This window comes from Tachypleus tridentatus, chromosome 10 (assembly GCF_004210375.1).
Source record: "Tachypleus tridentatus isolate NWPU-2018 chromosome 10, ASM421037v1, whole genome shotgun sequence".
Classification (NCBI taxonomy): domain Eukaryota; kingdom Metazoa; phylum Arthropoda; class Merostomata; order Xiphosura; family Limulidae; genus Tachypleus; species Tachypleus tridentatus.
In genome coordinates, this window is record NC_134834.1 from 70,978,919 (window position 1) to 71,003,236 (window position 24,318).

The 24,318-nt window shown below is 33.6% G+C and overlaps 1 protein-coding gene across 1 annotated transcript in view; it reads left to right on the forward strand.

Annotated features, from left to right (window-relative positions):
• Nucleotides 1-6,670: 6,670 nt before the first annotated feature.
• The window catches only part of LOC143229532 (uncharacterized), a 29,715-nt gene continuing 12,067 nt past the window's right edge, over nucleotides 6,671-24,318 (forward strand). Inside the window, exons 1-5 of the mRNA XM_076462006.1 lie at nucleotides 6,671-6,904; nucleotides 14,833-14,981; nucleotides 17,274-17,391; nucleotides 19,284-20,213; nucleotides 23,265-23,397. Coding sequence (XP_076318121.1) covers nucleotides 6,806-6,904; nucleotides 14,833-14,981; nucleotides 17,274-17,391; nucleotides 19,284-20,213; nucleotides 23,265-23,397 — 1,429 coding nt within the window. The 5' untranslated portion in view covers nucleotides 6,671-6,805. The remainder of the gene's footprint in view (nucleotides 6,905-14,832; nucleotides 14,982-17,273; nucleotides 17,392-19,283; nucleotides 20,214-23,264; nucleotides 23,398-24,318) is intronic.

Genomic DNA, 24,318 nt, shown 5'->3' on the forward strand with positions numbered 1-24,318 from the left:
ACACATTTACTGCATTTTGGGATCAATATCTTGCTGTACGATAAACCTAATAAATCTTGTTTTTGAGAGAATGACACGAAAGAGAAGTATGTATTTGTACCTCTTGGCACTTATAGTGTCGTAAATTCTGTGCTGATCTTCTACGCCATTAATTGAAATGCAATACACACTTATATTAGTCCTTTAACATGCTTCACTGTGGATGTTGTAATTTAATCGTGGTACTAGTTTTTTTTTGTATTAGTCCTTCAACGTACTTCAGTGTACTTGTGAAACTTTAATCGTGGTACTGTTTTCCTTGCATTAGTCCTTTAATGTATTTCACTGTACTTGTTATACTTTAATCGTGGTAATGTTCTTCTTAAATTAGTCCTTTATACTGTTCTCCTTGCACTAACATTTTAACGTACTTCATTGTAGATATTGAACTCAGACTGCAGTGAAGATCACTTACTAGTTACTTATATCGTGATATTATTGCCTTCTTTGTCACAGAAGAAATTGTCATTGATTGTTGCCAAATGTTTTAAATTTTGATTTATCTGTAAAAAGCACCTCCTGTAACTTTGTTTATCACAATGTTTTATTCCTGGTGCTGACACTAGCCTTATGGTTTGGTTGCCTCTTTAAGCAGTGTTGGTTTGAGATGCTAAACATCCACTGAAGCCACTTTATGCCAATGTATTTCTTACTGTTCTTGATGGGGTAATCACACCTGTGCATTCATCTTGCTCGTTAGTAAGATAACTTAACATCACGTATGAGGAACTTGGTCTTTCTAGCTCTACTTTTACTCTCAACAGTACCAGTTTCAAGCATTATCTTCAAAGTTTTAATACAGTTTCTACTAAAACATGAATTTTTACAATGAGTAGTTTTTTTTACCCATAACGTTGCTTCAAACTCACGCGTCGTGTAATAGTTATGTCCTGAGAATTAGAAATATATTTACCACGCTGACACTGATACAGAGATATGTATGTCTGCTTGTACTTTAATGGGCTTTGTACTGGTGTGGTACCGTCTGATTGGTTGAATTACAAACAATCACAATGATAAGTATCAATAAGTAATAGTACTCTGGCGTAGTTCGTTTTTGTACAATAAAAATGGTGGAGAAATTGAAAAATATTTGCATTTTTTACACGTTTTACTTATTGTTTCATACTTTCATGATTCTACGTTTCTTTATCCGTTTGCTATTTATTATACTTTTAGAACATGCTTTCTCGGCCAATGGCCAATTTCAAATATAATAATTTGACACTTCTGAGTCTTGGCTGTAATGTCTCTCATTACGTGACGTACTCTAATGTAGCATCACCTGTATAGATAAGAATTTTAACAACTATACTGGATTTAATACAGATTAGAGATATATCGCTCTAATCCTCGGCTGATATAAGTATGGATTAAAATATATAGCACATACTTAATATCAAAAAGTTCCAAGTATCTCAATACCATTAAGCGCAAAAGTATAGCAAATCATTACTGTTTATTTTATCACATCGAAAATGTTATCGAAAGTTAAAAAACTTCATTTCTAAACTTGAACTTACCACAAGAAACACATTCTAAAGTGTCTTCAAACCATCATTTCTTTCACTGTCATCCTTAACTGCACGTTTTCTTTATCCAGTTCCGTTGGATGTTTATGTATTTTATTGCTTTTAGTAGTCATTCATCTCCAAAGTGCTGAATGATTAACCAAAATTTCATTTATGTTTTAATAAATTTAAACGAACATTAAACTCATATTTTTACACTCGACTAATCACTTTCTTATTAGTCTGTAATGTTAAAATAACGGACAGTAGCTGGACAAAGTGTAAAAATTCTAAAGAAAAACAACAATAAAAAAAGACACTTTCAGTTTCGTATTTTTATTGATTGAAACCGATCACTCTTTTATACTCATTTCGTAATACTAAATATCTATTTCAAAGAATCTTCTTTCGTAAATGTTTGTTTGGATTTGAATTTTGTGAAAAGCTACACCAGAGCTATTTGCGCTCGCCGTCCTTAATTTAGTAGTGTAAGACTACAGGGAATGCAGCTAATCACCACCATCCATTGTTCTCTGTTGGGCTACTCTTTTTACCAATTACAAAACAGAGAGACTGTAATTTTCCAAAAAGTACAAAATCTGAACTCTTTATGATTGAAAAAAGGTGTTGTGTACGGATGAATCCAAGTTTGAAATATTTAGTTCAAAATATAGGTTGTACGTCAGGCGAAAGATAAATGAAATATACCTATCTCAATGCATAGCAGCTACAATGAAGCATGGGGGGATCATTGTGTTGATTTAGGGATGTTTTTCTGCTAAGAAGAGGGGAGTTATTTGCAAAATAAATTGAATAATTGACCAGTACAAGTACCATCAGATACCGATCCGTTGCGGTATACTCAGTGGTTTGCGTATTATTGGTAAATGATACTACTACCAGAAAATAATGATCTCAAGCACTCACCCAACCTATGCAGAGACTACTTAGCTGAGAAAGACGTTGCTACTCAAATAATGAGTGAACCACACAGAGTTCTGATCTCTACTCGATTGAGCAGATCTCGGAGTTAATAGATCGTAAACTTCACAAACCAAAAGTTACTTTAAAAGAAATGTTATGTTAGTGTATTAGAGACATTTAGAGTAAAATCTCAAAAGACACTTTGATAAAATATATCGCAACAATGCTTGAAAGACCGTCTGCACTTAAGGCATTCGACTCGTAATCCGAGGGTCGTGGGTTCGAATCCCCGTCGCAACAAACATGTTCGCTCTTTCAGCCGTGGGGTCGTTATAATGTGACGGTCAATTCTACTATTTGTTGGTAAAAGAGTAGCCCAAGAGTTGGCGTGGGTGGTGATGACTAGCTGCCTTCCCTGTAGTCTTACATTGCAAAATTAGGAATGGCTAGCGCAGATAGTCCTCGTATAGCTTTGCGCAAAATTAAAAAAAAACTAAAACAGTTATTAAAACAAAAGAGAGTTACACAAAATATTAACTTTATATGCAAAAACGGCTCGTTTGGGTTGAGAAAATATTTTACATAGAAGGTCGAAACGTTGTTCGCTCTTCTATGTAAAATATTTTCATTCTTCTCAACAAGTGGGTTTCTCGACATCACTGATTAAAATATTAACTGTTTCTGTTGTACTAAATATGAAGATTATTAAAATGTTGATGTTTCATCTGTAATTTATCTCTCATTTTCATCTGTGATTTATCTCTCATTTTCTTTGAAAGTAGTCTGAAATCTAGCTTTTGACTTTGTTCTAAACCTTTTTCACAGTACTGTACATCATCACATAATACTGATTATGATGTATTTTTGTTGGTGCTCAAGTATTATAAAATTGAACATTTATAACAATCTTTTCATTGGTAATTGAATGAATAACCTCTGACGTTAAACTCAAACTCCTAACTGTGATGTTTACTAATGGTCACATAATATGTTTTCAATGTCAACGGGCGTATTTATTTTTCATAAGCATATTTCATTAATGTTTTTATATATCAGTCCAACTTTCAAAGTTGTGGGTTGTATTCATGAGGATTTGGTCCATGTTTCGAAACATTGGTAGAACGGGGATTCGAACCATCGACCCACAGTTTGCGAGTTGAGCAAAAAACGTATGAAAAATGCGAACAAACAATTCACAAATTTTAACATGCTTAAAGGTATATTAAACAGGTATTTTAACCAGAACTGTATAAGATATTGATACTAACTTCATCCATAAATGTTGTGTCAACTGATTATAGATTAATTCTCCTATAAATATTAATAAAACTAGTTTAGCCTCCTTGGATTTTCTTTGTAACATTTTATTTAAATATTGTTTCGATTTTGGTTGTATTTTTACTGGTACAACAATTGCATTTCTCTACCTTATTATTTCAGGGTTTTATTTCATAGAAAATTTTGAGTATGGGTACGACCTAGATATTAACGTGCCAAACTGCAAATTCATAATTTTTCATATTTTTTCTTTGGCTTCGCATAACTTGATGGTTAGATCGCTTGATTCATAATCTATGGATCGTGGGTTAGAATCTCGTTACTCTATAATGCCCTGACAAAGATGGGTGGTATTGACTAGCTGGTTTCCTTCTGGTTTATTACTTTAAATTAGAGACAGATAGCACTCGTGAAACTCTCGTGTAGCTTTGTAACGTTCTTTTTTCAATAAATTCAGTTTCATATTCTATTTAAAACTATAGTTATTCTTGTGACCCAGAGTTATCTCGTCTCATATTTGCACCTGACATAACTTAGTAGTTAACGTGCTCAACTTGCAATCTGAGGGTCACAGATTCAAATCCTATTCACCGAACCTGCTCGTCTCTTTTAGCTATAGGGACATTATAATGTAACGGTCAATTTCCCGATTCGTTGATAAAATAAATGGCAGCAGGTTGTGCTCACTGGATGCCTTCCCTCTAAACTATCACTGCTAAATTAGGATGGCTAGTGCAGATATCCCTCGAGTAGCTTTGCATGAAGCTCAAACCAAACTCATACTTACATCAAATTTAAATTGATGTGTAAGGTATAGCGCCACCTAGATTTTTTTGCTTTATAATTGTTCTTAAACACGACGAGCAACAGGCTGGTAAGGGAACATTGAAGTTTAGGCATATGACTAAAAGATAAAGTATTTCAACAAGTTGTGACTAATCACGACAAACATGGTGACTAAAACGGATAGAGTCGTGTTAGACAGGTTACTAATGAGACAAACTTCACAGCCTGAGATTTGTTTTGCTGACGTACGTCGAAGCTCTTCCTTCTTCTCCTTGAAAAGTCTTAAAGCAATGATTAGAGTTAACTTAGGGTTGCTCTTTGAATTAAAGATACCAATATATCAACTGAACGAGCCACATGTAACAAAAAGATTTTCAGAAACGAATATACCCCTCTTTCACCATTGATATAGTTTTAATATTTATGGAGTTTGCTTCTGATTAATAAACAGATGGTATTATGGGAAATACACTTCCATTATTGTAGCCACATCTTTGTCAAGTTTTCTCACGTCACGCGATGAACTAAAAAGTCCAAATACAAAAGTCCGAAAAAACTCTAGAGGAGTTCTATGGGACGTGAATCAAGATTTCCGGTTTACCAATCCATGATCTCTGTGATTTCTTCTTCAAGAAAGTTTGTTATAAAAATTTTGTAGTATGTATCAAATCTGGCAATATCTTGCATCAGTGTAAAGTACTGTCAGATCGAAGTATTTAGTTTGGTCCGATACCATACACACATACGTATCGTTGTGCTGTATATATGTCTCTCAAAAACACAATATAATCTGTATGCTCATTCACAAAGATGTCTCTCTACACTAAAACTGAGCAATCATCAAAATTACCATGTCGTTGTCCTCTTATCCACCAAACAGGAGGTTATCGATAAGTGATACAAATCTTATCTCACTTGTGAAGAGTATAAGTGTCCAGTCTACTAATTCTATTCATATTCCAAATTCAAACGGCCCATGAGATCAGTTGTGGGGGTTAACAAACATTCTTTAATATAACGAGGTTTATAAACTATGTTTCGTATTGTTTGGGCACTGACACTCTTGTTGTCTCAAAGTCCGTATCGAGTCCACGGGCAAGGGATTGGTGATCTTTAAGGGACACATTGTGCAGATAGTAGTCATTACATGATGTAGCTGTTCTATCTTGTTTCGCTTATTTACTTCACACACCAGTTATCTCTCTCAGTTCATCCATCATCTTTCCATTATGGATCTGGATGTTCTCTATTATGAGCCCTTATTCCCGCGTTCGTACAGTTCTAAACACCAGCCATCACTGGTAGAAAATACTGCCACGTAATTGTAGAGAAACAACAACTAAATAAATAGCTTGTAAGTTGTAAGATGACCAAATGACGGTGGGTACCGTCTTTCAAGTTAAGACAGTAAACACAAAATGTGTTGAGACAGCCGTGTATTTTGACAAGATACGCTATAAGTTAGAGAGGGAAAGAATGATATAAAGAATAGTCTCTTCAGATCCTATTAACATTTTACCTCTTTAAATTTTAGTAAAATGTATCTTCACATAATATTTTGATCAAAGTTTTTTTTGTTTTTTTTTCTAATGACCAACATTCAGAGTTTTGTTTCATCAAAGTTCAACGTTGTTAAAATATTAGGACACAACTTATGGTAACGTAATACTAACAAATCATTCTATTTTTTTAAATATTGATATGCTTAAGTAATCAGAAGAAATAACTAGTTTTAAACATCTCTTCAAATAATAGATTGGTCTTGTTATTTCAAGTAAACCCACTTCTACAAGATTTTGCTGACTTGTTTTTTTCTTCTATCTCGTGCCAAATACAACACTACATTGTTTGTTTTTATGGGGATTTTTTTCTAATTTTAGAGGCTAGATAAACCTATGCATAGCTGTACCTTTTAGTGAAAAGAAGGTGCGCATGACTAAATCCAGGCAAGTAAAAAAACAACAAGGCCTCCCTCCCAGAAACGAAAGGTACTGGTTGAAACGCGAGAGCTTGAGTAATTTTTTTAAGAGATAGAATACTGCGGAATTTTGGGTACTCCCAGACGTTTTAGGATGTGAGCGAAGTAACAGGTTCGTAGTCATTGTAATCAGACGTCCAAACTGCGAAAAAGTTTTATAGGACACTGATGTTCAGACACGTTGAGCTATAAAATCGAAAACCTTAGTCGAAGTTTTAAAGTGAAACGTTAACGAGTATCTGGTGTGGGTACACTGTGCGCATGTTAAATTTAAAAAAATTATTTCATTATGTCAAAAAGACAGATGATCCGCTTGGTAGGAGGAAGCCCGTGGGGTCTCAAGTTACGTGGCGGAGCAAAAACCGGGCGTCCATTAACAGTTGATCAGGTAAAATATTTCTCACATATATGAGATCAGCATTAAGCTTTTCAAATTAAATATAATACAATCTACATGAACCACTAATTTACAATAAGGCTGTCGTGTACAATATTGCACTGCTTACATTCTGGTACAATGTAAGATATTTAAAAAATTCTACAGACATAGCAAGGTGGTTAAGACGCTCGACGCGTGATCCGAGGATCGCGAGTTCGAATCGCTGTCACACCAAGCATGCTCACCCTTTCAGGTGTGGGGGCGTCATAATGTAACGATCAATCCTACTATTCGTTGGTAAAAGACCAACCCCTGAGTTGGCAGTGGGCGGTGATGACTAGCTGCCTTCCCACTAGTCTTACACTGGTAAATTAGGGACGGCTAGCGCAGATAGCCCTCGAGTAGTTTTGCGCAAAAACAAAGAAGCAAATCTACAGGCACTGTATGTAATGTTTAAGAAAATTACATATCTTGCAACAACTAATATTAGCTACAAAAATCCAAATAAATATTAAATATTTATTGCTATAACATTGAAAATAAAGAAAATAAATATTTTCAGGACCGCTGTTTGTGATCTTCAATTTTTTTGGTGAAATTTTGTGAAGTAAATTATTTATGAGGTTTTCTTCCGAGCAATGTATAAATCAAAACATTGTCCACAAGTAACGTTATAAATAATTTGAAATTATTACGATAGCAGTAATTTTAGGAAGAAAGTCGCAGGTCAAGTTTCTGAAATGATCAGAAGTAAAAGTAGTAGGAATTTGATGGATAATTTTTCAATTACTAAGAGTGTAACAAATACAAAAACTGTAGTTAGTAATATTAATACGATCTTACGTAAATTTAGTCAGAATGTCACAGGTGAGTTAGTAATAATATAAGGAATGAGGTTAGTAAAATAGTCAATGGTAATATTAATATGATGGTCACTTGTAGGGTTAATACACGAAGTATTAATAAAATGGTCACGAGTAATATTAGTACAAATAAGATAGTTGCAAATGAATTAAGCAAAACAGAATAAGATTAATAGAAAGTTCACAAGTAACAGTAATTGGATGGTTGCAAGCAACTTTAGAAAAGGATGACAAATAAAGGCGGTAAGGCTGTCAGAAGTAAGAGTAGAAGGGTGATTACAAGAAGGATTGGTAAAATATCAAATGTGATTTCAGTTAAACATCTTAAAGATTAAAAAGCATCAAGTGTTGAAATGAACATTTCGACACATTGCTGAATCATTAGAAGCCCCTACATATGAATACTAAATGTAGTTCAGCAGGGCCACCGAAATTGTTCTGTTTTAAGACTAAACAACATCAAAATTAAAAGTAACAAATAATTTTATTTCTCGCTTTTGAAGTTCATATGTCATGCTATGTTGTAGCCAACAGACTGCTCAATACTTCACGTGATTCATGGTATGTACACATTTACTAACGCCACAACAATCCAAGTTGCAACTTTAAGCGTTCCTTTTGTGACGTCATTTTAATGTCTCCTGTTTTACTGACAGGTAACACACTATTGTATGATAGTGCGAGTGGTTGAAAACGTAATTTGGAGAAAATAATAACACCAACAACGAATTGGAGACTGTCAGGTGGTAGATGTAGACCTTGAAAGGAATTCAAATGAAGAAACTCAGAACAAATGACGAATGACGAGGTGTCAAAAGTTCATAATCTGCTTGTTGAGCTTCATACGTTTGGTGAGAGGGATTGATACAGGTTATTTGGAGGAATAAAAATAGCGCCGAATGACTAGAGCAAGACTATTACCGTGCTGTTACACAAGATAATTAACAGAAAAGAAAGCAATAATGTAAGAGGGTGATGACTAGTAAACAAGGATAGCGAACTTTTCAGAGTTCTGTTGAATAGAATAACTAACATCATGGAGAAGGAACAGTTAGACATACAATATAAAAAAAATATGAGAAGGCACAAAGTCTATATTTACGCATTCTTGATCTCAAGCGAGCATATGACCTGTGATGGAGAACGTTTAAAAAGACCACAGGTAAAGTTAGTAAAGATGAAACCTATAACTACAGTAAAAATATATTACATGAAAGGGTGGAGCTAGTAAGGGTGGAAAAAGCTAGTAGGTAAGATTATCAGATACAAATATGAGTAAAGTGGTCACGGGCAATGTTAGGGAAAAGGTCGTAATTACAGGATGGTAAGTAGGTCACATTTTAGGTTGTTAATTTACTTTTAGAGTCCTTACACATAAAATGATTAAGAATGTCATTAGTAAAGTTAGTAAAATAGTAACAAATAAAATTAGTAAGATAGTAACAAATAATGTTTGTAAGATGATCACAAATAAAATTAGTAAGATAGTAACAAATAATGTTTGTAAGATGATCACAAATAAAATTAGTAAGATAGTAACAAATAATGTTTGTAAGATGATCACATATAAAATTAGTAAGATAGTAACAAATAATGTTTGTAAGATGATCACATATAAAATTAGTAAAATAGTAACAAATAATGTTTGTAAGATGATCACAAATAAAATTAGTAAGATAGTAACAAATAATGTTTGTAAGATGATCACAAATAAAATTAGTAAGATAGTAACAAATAATGTTTGTAAGATGATCAAATAAAATTAGTAAGATAGTAACAAATAATGTTTGTAAGATGATCACAAATAAAATTAGTAAGATAGTAACAAATAATGTTTGTAAGATGATCACAAATAAAATTAGTAAGATAGTAACAAATAATGTTTGTAAGATGATCACAAACAAATTTAGTAAGATAGTAACAAATAATGTAAGTAAGATGATTACAAATAAGGTTAGTAAGATAGTAACAAATAAAGTTAGTAAGATAGTAACAAATAAAGTTAGTAAAATGATCACAAATGAAAATACTAAGGTCAAGAATAAAATAGTTCTACCTAAGATTAGTAAAAAGGTCTCTAATAAATTTTGAAATATGGTTACAACTAAATTTATTGGGAAAATTACGAATAAAGCAAGAGACAAGAACACGGAATAAGGTTAGTGAGAAAATCGCAAGTTACGCTAACAATAACAAGGGAAGTTATTAGGATGATCACAAGGAGAAACAGTGAAATGGTTACAAATATGGTCAGTAGCATGTTAAATATAGCCTTAGGACAAATACAACAAGTAAGGTTAATGACAAGGTATAGGAAAGCTGTAGTAAGAATATAACGAGTGGTTTTACAGCTGGTTAGAGTTAACAGTCACTGCTCATTTATTTCCAAGTTTTAGAAATAAATGCAAAAATTAATATTTTACTCTTTATTACTGTGTGAAAACATACTAATGTGCAAAATATTTCAGTCTCGAAAAGTATTCATGTTGAAATATCAAGTAATAAGTAGGATATACATAATTATATAGCACCACGTGATTCACTTTGTATCCAAAAATAAACCAGGCAGTAAGTTGTGTTGTTTATTTATAGCCATGGTAGGGGAAAAATATTGAAGAACAATAAACAAATAAAACTGGTTTTGTTCTTATTGAGAAGAGGATATATAAAAGCAAAGGATTTTCAGAAAGTTCACATCGTTATAAAATGTGAGAAATACAACTCATAAAGACGGTTAGTTACAAATTAAAGCAAATAAAATAATGTATTCTTATCTAATAGGTAAGGTAGAGGTAAGGAAGTTGAAGACATTTAGATCCTTAAAAATGAAGGCAAAACATAATGAGAATGATATTAAGAAGAGCAGGTATTATAAACCATTCTTGTCTTATGGACAAGATTATCATATTGTGGTTTTTAAGTTGTCTTTTGCTCTGCACATAATGTATAGGGTTTGAAGACCAGTAGCACTAGTACTTCTAATCTGTTTCTTTAGTTATTCAGCAAAGAAGCTGTTTAAAATACTTTTGGGGCAACGTTATCGAAACGTTCAAAGATAAAGTCACAATGACTGATGTTTACTCAAATACTGGACAAACTGACTAGGATCTAAAGGACTTCAGAATTTAAACAAACTGATTAGGATCTAAAGGACTTCAGAATTTAAAACTAACGAGCTTTTTTCTCTCTCTTTTCATTTGTTTCACATTTGAGATCACTCAGTAGATGCATAAATATTAATGTTGCCTTGAAAATCAAAATGAAATATGGAAATCATTTTCTTACAAGTATGTTTTCGTGATAAAGAATAAAAGATGACCTGCCAACTAACCATTTACTATTTCATAATTATCATTTTATAAGTTCGGCTTTTGACACATAATTTCATAGTCATTGAAAAATCTGAAATGATGACTATAAAGTATAGGATAAGAAATGTTTCCTGCCATTAAGTACAAATCATGTAGACTTTCTTTTTCTTGAACAAAATCCTATTGGGCTATTTATTGAGTCTGTCGCGGGTTTTAACATTGTAAGTCTGTAAACACACCGCTGTTCCATCAAGGGAGACAAATAATAGAGAGAATCTGTGTGTGTTTTTTTCTTATAGCAAAGCCACATTGGGTTATCTGTTGAGTCCACCTAGGGGACTCGAACCCCTGATTTTAGCGTTGTATAAATCCGTAGACTTACTGAAAAATGTTTTCATGTTTGAAAAAACAGTGTAATGTAGCCCTCTAAATTATCTGTCTAAATTTGCGAAAAAGGTCATAAACCCTCTTCCCCCTCATAAATTTCCAGAAGGACCTAACTCAGTGGGTAAACTTCCTAATGGAAGACGTATAAAAACAAGAGATTGAGAGGAAGGTGACTTCTTGAAAATTGGCCAAATAAATAAAATCTAGTGCTGAAACTTGTTGGTTTCATGCTCAATATGCTAGTTTGTGGTTGTGCATTTTGGTGCTTTTTAGGTTTGAAAGAGAAGACGTGGAATGTTAAAGTTACTGTGGAAAACAGATGTGAAGTTGTTTTGCTAAAGAAGCAGTTTCTGAAAACAAACAGAAGTGGTCGTTAATAAAACAGTTTAATTTGATGTCAAAAGTACTCACGTTACGTTGTGCTCTAGTAAAAACAACATTTTTTTTGCTATCGAACTAAACATCAAACAAGTTTTACATTTCATTTAAGCATTTTAGAGCGATTTGTTTCTCTTGAGGTTTAGCCATCAATTAGGCACTGTGGACTATTTAGTAATTAGCAACCCTTATACACTGTCACGTTGTAAGTTATATTAAAATATTCAACGTTGTTATATAATTTCAGTAAAATTTAAAGAAATAGTTTTTGAATAAGAAAGAAGATGTATATTAGAGAGTTTATTTGGACTTATAAAAAACTTACGTGTTTCTCTGCGTGTTTAACATCTCAATAATAAATCATCTTGACATTCTTCTAAAAAAGAAAAGCGTAACAATGCACGTTCATTTGACTAATGAACTCAGAAGTATGTAATCTTTAGCACCCTGCCAATACTGTGGCCCGAGAAACGAGTGGGATAGCCAGATGGAAGTGTTACCTAACTGGAGTTTGGTGAATAAGCAGGATTTACAATGTTGCCCAAGAAACATTGGCAGGATGATAAAGATTACATACTTTTGTGTTCATTAGTCAAAATAACGTGCATTGTTGAGCTTTTCTTTTCAAAAGAATGTTAAGATGATTTATTATTGAGATGTTAAACACATAGAGAAACACGTAAGGTTGTTTTTACAAGTCCAAATAAACTCTATATAATACACCTTCTTACTTATTCAAAAACATTTCTTTAAATTTTACTCAAATTATATAACGACGTTGAATATTTTAATATAATTTACAACGTGACAGTGTATATTTAAAATGCATCTATAAAGTTACTATCAACCTATCAGTGATTGTTTAAAAGTATCAACACTAACCTAAAAAGATTTATGTTTTTAAAACTGGTTAAACTGTTCAACCTCTCCTGTAGACTTTCAGTATAAAGTTTCTTTCTCTGCTACACATATATCAAGTGATTAGTTCGACATCCAGAATCTAGAATTTACTTTGTTTATCATACGTGGATATGAACATACTGTTGATTCAGTTGGTATCACTTTCGACTTTGTGTAACTAACTTACTAATAGAAAATAAACATACATATTTTTATTTTATTCTGAATAAAATAATATTTTTGTTGTAATTATAAATGAACAGATATATATTCATAAACTGTAAAAGCTCTGTGTGTATGCTTAGTTTTCACTATAAATACTAATAACAAATAGATCAGGTCTTATCAACTTATTAATTACATAAAGCCAGGATGAGTCGTTAATAACATTTCAACACCAGGTGAAGGAATAGAAAACTCCACATATAAAGGCTCTCACAGAACCTCAGTTTTGGGCTAACAAATAGTGTTACACAGGAAACTAACAAATAAATACCAGTAATATGTTGTATTTTCATAGCTATTGAAATCATATCAGTTACTACATTTTGGAAACTATTCCTATCTATTACAGTATTTAACATAACAAATATAATACTGGACAAAATCACTCTCATATTACAATGTATTAACATCAGTCATTGCGTACTTGTCAAAATATTTTCAAATTTTATCACATCACTGTAGAAACCCAAAATATATTTAATATGGTAATCATTGATGGTTCAGAAAATTTTCTTTCATTGTATCTGTTTTTTTAATATATCGTGTTTTAAATATCATTTACCACGACGTTTCAAGAAATAAAATTACTATCACTTGTCTCCTTGAGGAGTCCGAGAGAAGTTATGACGAACTGTTAAAGCGATCAAATTAAGAACTATATTTTTGTGTGTAACACATGTAAAAACAAAGAAATGAGATATGTGAGCTAGTTTTGTTACACTGAACCGTAATAGAATATTGTATATTTTCTTGTTATTATAGAACAGTGGTGTTTTTCTAGTGTAGCTTTATCTGTTTAGTTAAAACATTACATTGCCTCACAATTATTAGCTCAACAGCAATTTATGAGTCCCATTTCATAAAACCACTACAAAACACTTTGTGAACTTATGATATATTTTCATTAGATTCTTTATTGTTAAACATAATGGTACATAATGGACTCCCTGCGCTGTGTCCACCCATATTTTTAGCACTATAAGTCCTGAAGCTGAGCGTTGAGTAACTTGGGATATGACCTTTCTTTACTTGATCTGAAAATCGTTACGATAAATCCTTACATAATAAATTATCTTTGTAATCCAACAGATCATACGTCCTATCGCGTGATGGTAAATTCGATTATATGTACTGTTCTTCCACGCTGGAAGGTACGAGTTATGTTCACCTGATGCAGTTTCAGACTTCAGTCAGCAATAGTATTAAAATATATAAATAATACAAAATAAGATACAGTGAAATACCAGAGTTAAAAGTATAAAACAATCATTCACGAACCTGTTAAAGATATAAGGAAAATATATTCTTCCCTTGCCTCTCTGAGAATTGAGCCAACAAGTTATAGAAAAGTTAAAGGTCCAACCCGTAGAGAACATTTTTCCAAGGCGTTTGGAGTCTGGCATGACCAGGTAGTTGGGGCTCTTAACTCGCAGTCTAAGGGTCGCAAGTTTGAATCTCCGTCCTATCAAATATGCTCGCCCTTTCAGCCGTGGGGACCTTATAAAGTAACGGTCGATCCCTTTATTCGTTGGCAGTGGATGATGATGACTAGCTATCTTCTGTCTAGTTTTGTGCTGCTAAATTAGGGACGGTAGCGCAGATAGCCCTTATGTATCTTTGCGCGAAATTCAACACAAACAAACAAATAAACGTCTTTGTCTTATTTCATATCATGTGTTTCCCATTTAACTGGGTCGTGTCTAGTTGAATCTTAAACTAATTTTAATATTTTTCTTGTTTCTGCCTCTTTCTTTATCTGAAGTTATTGTTTTATGTACCATAAATATGTATGCATTTATATAAATAGTTGCGCGAAAGAAAATTTAATAACAACTGTAAACACGTATGTATTCACGTTTTTCTACAATTCCAGATTCAACATAATAACAAACTGTCTAGCCAGTTGTATGAAGGGGATATTATAGACAGTATCAATGGCCGATCTGTCAGAGGCCTGACATATGACCAAGCAATGAAAATTGTTGACACATCAGAGGAAACTCTGGTCTTGGAGATTATCAGGTGATTGGTTATTTATTGGTAAGGCGTTCAGTAACAAAGCTCAAGTTACAAAATATCACGATTAATGTTGTTTTGTGTGCTTTACTCATTTGATAAACGAAATAAATTTTAATGATAACAACTAACCAAGAGCAAATAAAGAAATGACTTTTTTGTCATTCTAATTTTATTATATCATTCTAATTTTCCGAAATTCAAATACTTGACATGAAAACATTGAAAGTTTATTGTATTTCTTATGTTACATTCCTACCTGGTTGGGCCCGGCATGGCGAAGTGTGTTAAGGAGGTCGACTCATAATCCGAGGGTCGCGGGTTCGAATCCCGCTCGCCCTTTCATCCGTGGGGGCGTTATAATGTGTTACAGTCAATCCCACTATTAGTTGGTAAAAGGGTAGTGATGACTAGCTACCTTCCCTCTAGTCTTACACTGCTAAATTAAGAACGGCAAGTGCAGGTTGCCCTCGAGTAGCTTTGCGCGAAATTTAAAACAAACAAACCTCTCTGTCTGTCTATATGTGTGTCTACCTCCCTATTTATCACTCACGTAATCTATGTGTTATTAATTATGACTCCACTTGCGACTCGTTAGCAATTTATGTTTCAGGCATATTTGATGCTTGAAGAAAAACTGCAATTATTCCAGAAAATATTCTAACATCTACAAAATGTTTTTATTAATTTAATTCCAACTTTGTTTGATACTACTAAAAATATTTACAGTTCAGAACAAAACGGCTGTAGAACTATTATATTACAGAAATGAATTTTCTCCCAACACGAACAAATCTTGTTCTCAATTAACCAGTGCATTCAAATGAAATAACCCCCTAGTGGCACAGCGATACGTGTGTAGACTTACACGCTAAAAATCAGGTTTCGATACCTGTGGTGGACAGAGCACTAATAGTTTACTGTGTAGCTTTGTGCTCAATTCTAAACAAACAAACAAATCGAATGAAATAATACTTAAATAAGTTGTTGTGTTCACTGTGGTTCCTGGGAAAAGAAGCTTGTAGAGTAAAATGCATTTGAGATATCAGACAAAATAATGTTGATATCCATAATGTCCTAAACCACCTTACATTTGAGATATCAGACAAAATAATGTTGATATCCATAATGTCCTAAACCACCTTACATTTGAGATATCAGACAAAATAATGTTGATATCCATAATGTCCTAAACCACCTTACATTTGAGATATCAGACAAAATAATGTTGATATCCATAATGTCCTAAACCACCTTACATTTGAGATATCAGACAAAATAATGTTGATATCCATAATGTCCTAAACCACCTTACATTTGAGATATCAGACAAAATAATGTTGATATCCATAATGTCCTAAACCACCTTACATTTGAGATATCAGACAAAATAATGTTGATATCCATAATGTCCTAAACCACCTTACATTTGAGATATCAGACAAAATAATGTTGATATCCATAATGTCCTAAACCACCTTACATTTGAGATATCAGACAAAATAATGTTGATATCCATAATGTCCTAAACCACCTTACATTTGAGATATCAGACAAAATAATGTTGATATCCATAATGTCCTAAACCACCTTACATTTGAGATATCAGACAAAATAATGTTGATATCCATAACGTCCTAAACCACCTTACAAGAATAGACAAGTGTCCCACAACGAATGTATAACTGTAGTACACTCACAACCTTAAAGTAACTATTTATTAATAAGACCTTCTCTATGAAACGGCAAGTAATTAAAGTTGGGATAACTTAGGGGATCATTACCTCTTTATCATTGTATATCATGAGACAACGGTATTTCCTTTTAGAAATACTTTAACTGCAGCCTACAGACTTTCCACTACGATACCTGTCTCCGAAGAAAAGATTTACTGTTTTTGAATTGTTTGCATCATTTCTATACAATAAACTATTTTAAAGATATAGTGAGTTGTTTCTTTTGCTCCTTCAATGAAAATAAATTTGCTGTCAATGCAGAACACACACACGAACAATGCATTCAACACACCATCAAAACAAACGGCTCCCACAAACTTTGGATCAAAAATATCTTCACCAGACAGCAGCTAAAGCAAAACAACAAAAAACACCGTCTTATTCTGCACGTTCTTGCTTGAGTCGCTTCTCTGATTGGTTGTTGTGGTAAGTTATAAGTTCGTTGTCTCATTTGGATACCATTAAAACAGTAGTATGAAAACGTAAAACACTAGAGATCTAACTACTAACATGAACGTAAGCTCAGAATATTAAAGTATTGTTTTTGGTATGTGTTTTATAGGTCAGATGAAGAAATAAAAGATGGCGCAATACCTCAGATGAACGGTTTAATATCGCCTTATGAAATGACAACAGAGAAGAGCAGAGGAAACGGAAATCAAATACTTCACGGAAACCAGGTTAGAACAACAGGAAGTTTGTACGAATAACAATGTGAATAAATAAGTTTAGAGTGTTTAAAAATATTAAATGAAGCAACAAAGAAACATTAGAGTTTTGTATTAGACATTTGAGAATACAAACGAGACCATGTTTTCATTTGAAGATGTATAAATCTCTTTTGATTACGTGTGAAGAAATATGAGCAAATTGGATGAATTGACATGAAAATGTTTTGAAGAGTTAAAAATCTGATCGACTTGGTTTGTTTTGAATTTCGCGTAAAGCTACACGAGGGCTATCTGCGGTAGCCGTTCCTAATTTTGCAGTGTAAGATTAGAGGGAAGGCAGTTAGTCATCAACATCCACCGCCAACTCTTGGACTACTCTTTTACCAACGAATAGCGGGATTGACCTAACTTATAACGCCCTCACGGCTGAAAGGGCAAGAAGTATGTTTGGTTTAACAGAGATTTGAACCCGCGACCCCCAGGTTACGAGTCGAGTGCCTTGACCACCTGGCCATGCCGGGCCAATCTGATTGAATACTGTGTATTAACGTTAACGTGTGTAAACGTATTTTGGTTGAATGTCAGATTTGAAAACTTTCTGAATATCATCATGTTAATTTCAAAATGATAATTAATTTAATTAAATCGAGTTTATTTTCTTTGCAAATTATAAGACGATGCGATCAGTTAATAACAACAATATACTTGCGTCTTTCCTTGTACGTAAATATATCTCAATATTAAATACAAAAAAAAACAAATTTCTGTATGTATCAAGACCTACTCAAACCCGAGACGTTACAAGACGCCGTCTGCACTCTAATTAAATTGACTTTGTGTTATCTGACATCGTAATGGAAAACGTATATCTCTTAAAGCCACGTTTAAATCAATATGTCAAAGCATCATGATATATCTATCATTCTATACTTTATTGTGAAGATCTTACGAAACGTCATTCATAAAAAGCACAAAATTATTTTGTTACGAAGTGAATTATTTAGAGTGCACAGTTTATTGATATAATGTATCCAGCAATTTTTCTTCTGTTGACGCGCTATTCCTTAGATCAACTGAAATATTTTATAATAACCTAATAGTGGTAAATCACTTTAATCGCTAAATCAAAAACCAAGTTAGATTCCATTTACAGACAGAAAATATTGTACAGTTTAAACTCGACTTTTGTGAATTCTTACATGAATTTACAACTGCGTTAACAATTATATATGTGTGTTACACAAGGTATTTATATATATACTTTGTTACTAGTTTATTTTAAAGAGAATAATCTCACGAGAACTTTCCAGTATTTGTTTTTTGTTGTTTTGTTTTTAATTTTGCACAAAGCAACTCGAGGGCTATCTGTGCTAGCCGTCCCTAATTTGGCAGTGTAAGACTAGAGGGAAGGCAGCTAGTCATCACCACCCACCGCCAACTCTTGGGCTACTCTTTTACCAACGAATAGTGGGGTTGACCGTCACATTATAATGCACCCACGGCTGAAAGGGCGAGCATGTTTGGTGCGACCGGGATTTGAGCCCGCGACCCTCAGATTACGAGTGGAACGCCTTAACCCACCTGGCCATGCCGGACCAACTTTCCAGTACTATTCACAACATCTGTCAGATGGCCCTTGCAGTAAAATAACTTAATGATCGTGAACTCAGCCAGCAGTCTTAACTTTTAATTCGCGACTTCCCCTTACTGACTTTGTTGTCTTCGTTCTATTTCAACTGGGAAAACAAGTTTTGTTGTACGTACATGGTTGATGAACTTGGCTACAATACTTCATTAAAAACATATTTCAAACTACACCTGTTGTAAAGAGGCGTGTTGATTTTTTGTGAGACTTATGTTATGAAAGTGATTTCGAATACTCAGTTATTTCCTTCTTTCAGACAGGAGCGGATTCTGGAACTGTCACATATCAACTTCAAGAACAAGCGTTTAATTCACCCTGTTCACCAGGCACAGAGGACGTCATACAAGCAACCTCTCTTTCAAACGGTCTAATCTTAGTGGAACAAAACTGCGAGTTAACGTCTCCTGATGACCATTCTTCTAATCATACTGAGATTATTTATCAAGAAGTGGAGTCAAACAATGTTAAGCAAGGAGATGGCGAGTTAACATCGTCTGATGACCATCCTTCAAATCACACTGGGATTACTTATCAGGAAGTGGAGTCAAACAATGTTAAGCAAGGAGAGGGCGAGTTAACATCGTCTGATGACCATCCTTCAAATCACACTGGGATTACTTATCAGGAAGTGGAGTCAAACAATGTTAAGCAAGGAGAGGGCGAGTTAACATCGTCTGATGACCATCCTTCAAATCACACTGGGATTACTTATAAGGAAGTGGAGTCAAGCAATGTCATAAAAAAGGAAGAAATTGGATCGGTCTGCGATACGGAGTCCCATGAGACTCAATCAGTACAGCCATCAAATGGACAAAATGAGGATAAACTAGTTCTCCCATGTACATCTGAAGACATAACCCGCATCATGGAATATTCAGAAATGCCCTCTCTTCCACCTGTTACCAGTGTTGAAACAACCGATACTTTTCTAACGCTGTCAACTAGATTTACACCTATTAAGTTTAAAGTGACGAAATTTCAGAAAGCATCAAACAACGGCTCTAAGGATTACATATGGAAACCGCCAGGGTGTGACTCAGTTCCTCGACCAAAAGATGTCCCTTCATTTTCTCAACAATATTTGTCTACAGTCTTATCATTCTCCTCAGCATTAACAACAACTACTACAATATCAACCACTGGTACCACAACGACGTCACAAGTGACAACAACAACTAGAAACGAGGTAAGTTCTGATAGTTTGCTCTCGAAAATTTATTGCCCAGATTTTTAACAACTTTTTGTTACTCTAAACTGGCTTAATACTCTTGTAATTATATGAAACTGAGAAACGAGAAAAATGAGTTTCAACTGTCAAGTAATTCTCTGTTTCACGAACACATTCTGCAGAAAATCAACCACTATAAGTTCAACACGTCCATCTTAGACTTTCATGTATCCTCTGACAGAGATCGCTTACATGTGTTTTGTAATTATCGTGTAAAACATATGAAGAAGTATTTTTGGGTTTTTTTTGCTTAGAAATTGTATAACTAAAGATTCCACTCGCAACCGAAATCAAGACACAACTGGAAATGTGTCATTGAGTAATATAACATTATAACCAGACACAGTACCTTTTGAATTAAATATTTAACCACTAGAGACAATAAGTCCTTTTTTTAACATCCAATCTTCCATACATTTATGTAATATTATACCAATTAAGTATTCACAAGTTAAGTATTAAGTACGTACAACCCCGGCATAGCCAGGTCGGTTAAGGCGTTCGACTTTCGATCGTACAAAACATGCTCGTCCTTTCAGCCTTGGGGGCGTTATAATATTACGGTCAATCCCACTATTCGTTGGTAAAAGAATACCCCAAGAGTTGGCGGTGGGTGGTGATAACTAGCTGTCTTCTCTCTAGTTTTACACTGCTAAATTAAGGACTGGCTAGAGCAGATAGTCCTTGTGTAGCTTTGCGCGAAATTTAAACAAAAACAAGTGTGTACAACATAGTGTTTTACAAATAAACTGTTTGTGAATTAATAAAAATTTTCTTCAAAAATGTATCAAAAAAATAAACGATACAAATTCGTTTTTTTCTGCTTGTCCTCCTTGTCAAAAAACTTTTAAAATTTAGTTTCATTCCCAAACATTCATTTTCTTTGCTGTTTATGTATTATATTAAAAGAAAGAAGAGTAATTATTAGATATATGATAAAAAAAAACAAAACTCCTTTGAGTTTTCTTATGTTTTATATTGTCTGTTGCTCCCAGTGGCACAGCAAAAAATCTGAAGGTTAATAGCAAGAGAAACCGGGTTTCAATACCCACGGTGAGCATAACACAGATAGCCCATTGTATAACTTTGTGCTTCAATACAAATGCACAAACAAATATCTCAAGTCACAATTTGTGCTTACTTTGTAATAGTTTTTTGTGAAGATTGATAGTAGCTTTGAGAATTTCTACTTTAATTTTGAGAAGAAGAGAGCTCAACAGAGCTTGAAAGTTGAGATACTGTGTAAAATGCTTAGAAAGCACATTAAAAAGACAATAAAGAATTACTAGCTTATACTCTCCCGTGTTTCCTATAATAGAATCTTCTGCACGCCAAAGTTGGAATGCAATCTTGCAAAACTGCCAGATGTTTGGAAAGAGGTCATTGTGTTAAAGACCACGAGTTGCTCTTCCTAATTATACTGTGTTATGTATTACTATAGAAAGCCAGTAAACAAATTATTCGCTGCGTTGAAAGAAAAAAAACACACGCCGAAAGACGCAGTGTTATATAAGTTGATTCGGTCTTTCTTTTTAAAAAGATTGACGTAATACGTTTTGCTCCAGAAGAGGCACAATGGCTTCATTGTTTCGGGATAGAAATCCTAAAGAATCGTTTCGCATAGCTGTTTTATCTGCAGTTTTTCTATTTTCTAAACAGAAACAGTTAACGTTTTAATCAAGCGTGTAAATATGTACAAAACATTTAACACGGTCACAGATTTGTCATATATTTTTGCAGAGCTCCTCTTGAAATCTCGTTTACAGTAAAAAACGTGAACACGGTATTTTCAGAGCAAAATGATGCACGTCCCTCTTGCTACTGGGGGGATAGGTCTTAAACATTTTCTTAGTGTGTGTGTGTGTTTTTATAACAAAGCCACATCGGGTTATCTGCTGAGTCCGCCAAGGGGAACCGAACCCCTGATTTTAGCGTTGTAAATCCGTAGACTTACTGCTGTACCAGCGGGGGACCCTTATTTTGGTAGTCGATTAGAGGAGTGCTGCTATATATTCACCCGAATATATCCTTTCTAGTCTCATTCCTCGGGAGAGTCATCAAAATGTTACTTGTGTTACTCCTACCTTTCTAACATGTGCAATGAAAGACCAAGCTTTGAATTACCATATGCCGTACAACCACGACTCTTTACTGAGTTTCGCTGCTCATTAGTGGAAAACACTAATAGTTGTAGCTTATTTTATGAAAACATTGAACATTTTCGTTTGTTATATGTACTGTATGTTCTGCCATACAAGTAGACGAACCCTTCATATTTATCTATATTATTTATGTGTTCATTATCCATTAAACAAAACAGTTATATTTGATAGATCCTTGACCTGACTTGTTATGTGTGCAATCTAATCCGCTGTATAAGTGGACAAACCTTGCGTATTTATTTATATTATTTATGAGTTCATTATCCATCAAATAAAGCAGCGTTATATCAGGTAGTGTCTTATCTGAGTCAAGTCACGATTATTGACAGTGTTTCTTTTCGCAAATATACGTTTCACATGATTTAAACATTTTATTCTTCAAAATACGCCTTTTTTAATAGCTACGAGATCAGCTCCGAAGAAGATGCATTTGGTTTCAAAATTTAAAAAAAATCTAGAATCAGAAACAGTCGCATGACACAGAAATTATGTAGTTTAAACAAGTAGTTTTTCTATGATAATTATTTATTTATTCTCCCCACCATCTTCATTAAAAGTAAAATTGCGTTATCTCTTACATAGTAAGATAATTTCTGTACTTTTTGTTTCCACACACATAAATATAAGCTCAATTAACTTAAACAGTGTATTTTTTCATGTTTTTGGTGTTTATTACAAAAGTTAAAAAAATTAAATAAGTTACTACGTTTTTCGTTTGCGTTAGCTTTTGCTGCTGTTTCAATGAAATATTAAACTGTAGATAGATGACTTTGGTAATACATAAGACGTTAGGCACAAAGAAACTGGTATATTTACTGGCTTATTTTCTATTTTCCTACTACACTAGTCCCAACAAACAATTCAGTCAGACTTAGAATCCTCCAATAAACAAGAAAAAATATACATTCAAGTTAATCCTCACGCCTATGAACCTGCACCAGAAGCTGAAATGGACTACTTTGAACTGTTCCCGCGAAAAAGTAAGTTATTTTCAAATGTTTTTACAAACTTCATGTAATATTTTTAAATATTAATATAAATGCTTACTAAAGATAAGATTATATTAATAGAAAAGCAAGTTGATTAAAATATTTTTTCCATTTTTATCAAAACGTTGAACAAGAGTTATGAACAATGAAAAAATCATAAATTTATGTTAATTATGTTTTAATTGTATTTTTATTTAGGTTTTTCTTCTGTTATCCTATGTTTATATGGCATTTACGTCTTTCATGTTATATTTGTCTCTTTGACTGTATGTTTATAATACATTTACTCCTCTGACTATATGTTTATACGTACGGGTTCATTTAGATTACGCCTGGCATGACAAGGTGGTTAGGGTGCTCGACTCGTAATCTGAGGATCCCTTTCATACTAAACATTATTTAAGCCGTGGAGGCGTTATATGTCACGGTCAATCCCACTATTCTCTGGTAAAAGAGTAGCCCAAGAGTTGGCGGCGGGTGGTGATGATTAGATGCATTCCATAGGTGTCTTACACTGTAAAATCAGGGACGACTAGAGCAGATAGCCCTCGTATAGCTTTGCGTGAAATTCAAAACAAACACACATTTAAATTATTTGATAAAAAACTAATGTTTGATCCAGTCTGATTAACGATAACTAATTAATCTCTTCAACAACGTTTACTACAGTCCATGCTCACTTTGATACAAATTGTAAGCCTAATATATACGAAAAAAAATTCTTGATCGATGAAAATGCTAACTTAGTGATTCATTTTCAGAATGCTAACTTAGTGATTCATTTTCAGAATGCTAACTTAATGATTCATTTTCAGAATGCTAACTTAGTGATTCATTTTCAGAATGCTAACTTAGTGATTCATTTTCAGAATGCTAACTTAATGATTCATTTTCAGAATGCTAACTTAATGA